The sequence below is a fragment of the Papaver somniferum genome, chromosome 11 (assembly GCF_003573695.1).
Source record: "Papaver somniferum cultivar HN1 chromosome 11, ASM357369v1, whole genome shotgun sequence".
In the NCBI taxonomy this organism is placed as follows: domain Eukaryota; kingdom Viridiplantae; phylum Streptophyta; class Magnoliopsida; order Ranunculales; family Papaveraceae; genus Papaver; species Papaver somniferum.
In genome coordinates, this window is record NC_039368.1 from 67,388,679 (window position 1) to 67,395,282 (window position 6,604).

General features: G+C 31.0%; 1 protein-coding gene across 1 annotated transcript; it reads right to left on the bottom strand.

The window, feature by feature from the left end:
• Positions 1–321: 321 nt before the first annotated feature.
• Positions 322–795, bottom strand: LOC113324506. The gene has a single exon (XM_026572829.1). It carries the CDS (start codon positions 793–795, stop codon positions 322–324), a length of 474 nt encoding a protein of 157 aa, XP_026428614.1.
• Positions 796–6,604: the final 5,809 nt, after the last annotated feature.

Sequence of the window (6,604 nt, forward strand, 5' to 3'; positions counted from 1 at the left end):
GCGCAACAGAGATGGTTGGATGTGCGTCACTCTTATGATTCAGTCCGTTTTATTCATACTTTTCGTGAAGCTAATTTTTCAGCGGATCAAATGGCTAAAAAGGGGTGTTCTTTTGATAATGAAGTTTGAATGCATTATGTTGGGCGTCCAAATTTTTTGAGTACAATAGAATATCCAAATGTGGAGTATTTTAGATTTAAATAGTTTATGAGTTTTTTGAGGTTTTCCTGACCTCTTTTTCTTGTAAACTACTTGTAAATATTGTTATCATCATTAATACATTTTTTTGACTTATAAAAAAAAAGAAGTACCTGCAGAAAATTAGTCGTGATAAACGAGATCCTGTAAATTTGTATCCACTTCAGGGTTGGTCAATTCGATAAATGGTTTCAACCGCTGACCGTTGACTTTAAAAGTCTCTCCAGTATCATGCTTCCTAACCTCAATAGCACCGTGCGGATACACGGTCTTGACATAGAATGGGCCAGTCCAGCGAGATCTAAGCTTACCAGGAAAAAGGTGAAGGCGAGAATTATACAAGAGAACTTTCTGGCCTGGTGTAAACGACTTTCGAAGAATTGATTTGTCGTGAAAAACTTTGGTTTTCTCCTTGTAAATTTTCGCATTTTGGTAAGAATCATTACGAATTTCTTCTAACTCATTGAGCTGAAGTCTACGGTTATCACCAGAAGTAGGTAGGTCAAAATTTAGCCGTTTAATATCCCAATAAGCTCGGTGTTCTAATTCTACAGGCAAGTGACAGGCTTTACCGAAGACAAGTCTATACGGATACATCCCAAGTGGAGTCTTAAAAACGGTTCAGTAAGCCCACAAAGCTTCTATTAAGCGCAAAGACCAATCCTTTCGGCTAGGGTTTACGGTCTTCTCTAAAATTTGTTTGATCTGCCTATTAGACACTTCTACTTGGCCACAAGTTTGGTAAGGTGTAGAAACCTTATGGGTAATGGAGTATTTCTTCATGAGCGTCTCGAAAGACCGGTTATAAAAATGGGATCCTCCATCACTAATGATTTCTCTAGGCATACCAAATCGAGATAAAATATTATCTCTAACAAACTTGATCACAACGTGGCGATCGTTTGTCTTTGTAGCTATTGCTTCAACCCACTTAGACACATAGTCAACAACTAATAAGATGTAAAAGTTTCCATAGGAATTGACAAAAGGAACCATAAAATCTATACCCCACACATCAAATATTTCTATTATTAGTATAGGACTAAGTGGCATCATATTACGTCGGGTCAACTTCCCTAATTTCTGACATCTTTCACAACTTTGACAAAATAGGTGGGAGTCCTTAAACAGAGTTGGCCAATAAAGACCGGATTGCAAAACCTTCGTTTCTATTTTCTTAGAACTAAACCCCCACAAGCTCCAGAATGACAAAAAGTCAAGACACTGGAGATTTCGTTGTCAGGTATACAACGACGGATGATCTGATCAGGGCAGTACTTGAATAAGTATGGATCATCCCAGAAAAAATATTTAACCTCAGACAAGAACTTAACTCTATCATGTTTAGACCAATGGTCAGGCATTTGACCAGTTACCAAATAATTAACAATGTCAGCAAACCAGGGTAACTCAGAGATGGAAAATAATTGTTCATCGGGGAACGTATTATGGATTGGTATCTCATCATCTCTAGTTTCATCAAGAATACGGGATAAATGGTCAGCTACTACATTTTCAGACCCTTTCTTATCACGAATATCTAGAGTAAATTCTTGAATAACAAAACCCATCTGATCAGCCGAGGTTTTGAGTCCTTCTTTGAAAGGAGATATTTGAGTGCGGCATGATCAGAATAGACTATGACCTTAGACCCTAGGAGATATGATCTAAATTTCTCCAAAGCAAAAATGATGGCTAACAGTAGTAGTATAGTTTAACTGGGCATCGTTTAGGGTCCTACTAGCATAATAAATCACACTAGGTGCTTTATCACGTCGTTGGCCAAGGACAGCACCAACCGCATAATCGGACGCATCACACATGAGTTCAAATGGGAGGTTCCAATCGGGTGGTTGGATGATAGGAGAAGAAGTCAATAATAATTTAAGCTTCTCAAAAGCTTGAACACAGGCTTCATCAAATACAAAAGCAGTATCTTTAGCAAGTAGGTTCGATAGAGGTAAGGCAATCTTGCTAAAGTCTTTTATGAAACGACGATAAAATCCAGCATGGCCAAGGAAAGATCTAACATCTGTTACATTCTTAGATGGTCTTAATTTTGAAATTAGGTCAACCTTGGCTTTATCAACTTCTATTCCCTTAGAGGACACCACACGTCCTAACACTATTCCATATTTAACCATAAAATGACATTTTTCCCAATTAAGGACTAAGTTCTTTTCTTTACAACGTTTTAAAACTAGTGTAAGGTGGTGCAAACATTCATCGAAAGAGGATCTAAAACCGAAAAATCATCCATGAAGACCTCGAGAAATCTCTCAACCATGTCCTAGAAGACACTTAGCATGCAACGTTGGAATGTTGCGGGTGCATTGCACAACCCAAAAGGAATACGCCTGTAAGCAAAAGTACCAAATGGACATGTGAAGGTTGTTGTAAACTAGATAAACTCATCTTTAAGAGAAAAAGTTTGAAAAATGTATTGTAATTACAATTAATATGTTCCAAGGCAATACGTCTAGTAAAAATTGCATTTCTATGTACGTTGATTCAAGAAAATATGAAGGAAGTCAAATTTCACAATAGAAGAAGGATGAAAGACCATGCAGAACTAATCCAAATCCTAACAAATTTCATCTATCTTGAATCAAATAGAAAGACAAAACCAACACAAAAAGAAAGAGTTCATAAAAATGTTGAATTTTATATACGTTAACTCAAAAAAGTCTACACACTTCGTTATACATCTGAAATTGATTTCTGAGACTAAATTGTAAACTAGATAAACTCATATTTAACATAAAAAGTTTGAAAAATGTATTGTAATTACAATTAATATGTTCTAAGGCAATACGTCTAGTAAAAATTGCATTTCTATGTACGTTGATTCAAGAAAATATGAAGGAAGTCAAATTTCACAATAAAAGAAGGATGAAAGACCATGCAGAACTAATCCAAATCCTTACAAATTTCATCTATCTTGATTCAAATATAAATACAAAGCCAACACAAAAAGAAAGAGTTCACAAAAATGTTGAATTTTATATACGTTAACTCAAAAAAGTCTACACACTTGGTGGTTATAAGTCTGAAATTAGTTTCTGAGACTAAATTGTAAACTAGATAAACTCATCTTTAACTGAAAAAGTTTGAAAAATGTATTGTAATCAGAAATAATATGTTCTAAGGCATTACGTCTACTAAAAATTGCATTTCTATGTACGTTGATTCAAGAAAATATGAAGGAAGTCAAATTTCAAAATAGAAGAAAGGTGAAAGACCATGCAGAACTAATCCAAATCCTAACAAATTTCATCTATGTTGAATCAAATAGAAAGACAAAGCCAACATAAAAAGAAAGAGTTCATAAAAATGTTGAATTTTATATACGTTAACTCAAAAAAGTCTACATATTTCGTTATATGTCGGAAATTGATTTCTGAGACTAAATTGTAAACTAGATAAACTCGTCTTTAACAAAAAAAGTTTGAAAAATGTATTGTAATTACAATTAATATGTTCTAAGGCAATACGTCTAGTAAAAATTGCATTTCTATGTACGTTGATTGAAGAAAATATGAAGGAAGTCAATTTTCACAATAGAAGAAGGATGAAAGACCATGCAGAACTAATCCAAATCCTAACAAATTTCATCTATCTTGAATCAAATAGAAAGACAAAGCCAACACAAAAAGAAAGAGTTCATAAAAATGTTGAATCTTATATAATTAACTCAAAAAAGTCTACAAACTTCGTTATAAGTCGGAAATTGATTTCTGAGACTAAATTGTAAACTAGATAAACTCAAATTTAAAAGAAAAAGTTTGAAAAATGTATTGTAATCACAATTAATATGTTCTAAGGAAATACGTCTAGTAAATATTGCATTTCTATGTACGTTGATTGAAGAAAATATGAAGGAAGTCAAATTTCACAATAGAAGAAAGATGAAATACCATTCAGAACTAATCCAAATCCTAACAAATTTCATCTATCTTGAATCAAATAGAAAGACAAAGCCAACATAAAAAGAAAGAGTTCATAAAAATGTTTACTTTTATATACGTTAACTCAAAACAGTCTAAACATTTCGTTATAAGTCAGAAATTGATTTCTCAGACTAAATTGTAAACTAGTTAAACTCATCTTTAACATAAAAAGTTTGAAAAATGTATTGTAATTACAATTAATATGTTTTCAGGCAATACGTCTAGTAAAAATTGCATTTTTATGTACGTTGATTCAAGAAAATATGAACGAAGTCAAATTTCACAATAGAAGAAGGATGAAAAACCATGCAGAACTAATCCAAATCCTAACAAATTTCATCTATCTTGAATCAAATAGAAAGACAAAGCCAACACAAAAAGAAAGAGTTCATAAAAATGTTGAATTTTATATACGTTAACTCAAAAAAGTCTACAGATTTCGTTATAAGTCAGAAATTGATTTCTGAGACTAAATTGTAAACTAGATAAACTCATCTTTAACAAAAAAAAGTTTGAAAAATGTATTGTAATTACAATTAATATGTTCTTAGGCAATACGTCTAGTAAAAATTGCATTTCTATAAAATATGAAGGAAGTCAAATTTCACAATAGAAGAAGGATGAAAGACCATACAGAACTAATCCAAATCCTAACAAATTTCATCTATCTTGAATCAAATAGAAAGACAAAGCCAACACAAAAAGAAAGAGTTCATAAAAATGTTGAATTTAATATACGTTAACTCAAAAAAGTCTACACATTTCGTTATAAGATGGAAATTGATTTCTGAGACTAAATTGTAAACTAAATAAACTCATCTTTAACAAAAAAAAAGTTTGAAAAATGTATTGTAATTACAATTAATATGTTCTTAGGCAATACGTCTAGTAAAAATTGCATTTTATGTACGTTGATTCAAGAAAATATGAAGGAAGTCAAATTTCACAATAGAAGAAGGATGAAAGACAATGCAGAACTAATCGAAATCCTAACAAATTTTATCTATCTTAAATCAAATAGAAAGACAAAGCCAACACAAAAATAAAGAGTTCATAAAAATGTTGAATTTAATATACGTTAACTCAAAAAAGTCTACACACTTCGTTATAAGTCAGAAATTGATTTCTGAGACTTAATTGTAAACTAGATAAACTCATCTTTAACAAAAAAAGTTTAAAAAATGTATTGTACTTACAATTAATATGTTCTAAGGCAATACGTCTAGTAAAAATTGCATTTCTATATACGTTGATTCAAGAAAAATATGAAGCAAGTCAAATTTCACAATAGAAGAAGGATGAAAGACCATGCAGAACTAATCCAAATCCTAACAAATTTCATTTATCTTGAATCAAATAGAAAGACAAAGCCAACACAAAAAGAAAGAGTTCATAAAAATGTTGAATTTTATATACGTTAAATCAAAAACGTCTACACATTTCGTTATAAGTCGGAAATTGATTACTGAGACTAAATTGTAAACTAGATAAACTCATCTTTAACAAAAAAAGTTTGAAAAATGTATTGTAATTAGAATTAATATGTTCTTAGGCAATACGTCTAGTAAAATTGCATTTCTATAAAACATGAAGGAAGTCAAATTTCAGAATAGAAGAAGGATGAAAGACCATGCAGAACTAATCCAAATCCTAACAAATTTCATCTATCTTGAATCAAATAGAAAGACAAAGCTAACACAAAAAGAAAGAGTTCATAAAAATGTTGAATCTTATATAATTAACTCAAAAAAGTCTACAAACTTCGTTCTAAGTCGGAAATTGATTTCTGAGACTAAATTGTAAACTAGATAAACTCAAATTTAACAGAAAAAGTTTGAAAAATGTATTGTAATCACAATTAGTATGTTCTAAGGCAATACGTCTAGTAAAAATTGCATTTCTATGTACGTTGATTGAAGAAAATATGAAGGAAGTCAAATTTCACAATAGAAGAAAGATGAAAGACCATTCAGAACTAATCCAAATCCTAACAAATTTCATCTATCTTGAATCAAATAGAAAGACAAAGCCAACATAAAAAGAAAGAGTTCATAAAAATGTTTACTTTTATATACGTTAACTCAAAACAGTCTAAACATTTCGTTATAAGTCAGAAATTGATTTCTCAGACTAAATTGTAAACTAGTTAAACTCATCTTTAACAGAAAAAGTTTGAAAAATGTATTGTAATTACAATTAATATGTTCTTAGGCAATACGTCTAGTAAAAATTGCATTTTTATGTACGTTGATTCAAGAAAATATGAACGAAGTCAAATTTCACAATAGAAGAAGGATGAAAAACCATGCAGAACTAATCCAAATCCTAACAAATTTCATCTATCTTGAATCAAATAGAAAGAAAAAGCCAACACAAAAAGAAAGAGTTCATAAAAATGTTGAATTTTATATACGTTAACTCAAAAAAGTCTACAGATTTCGTTATAAGTCGGAAAT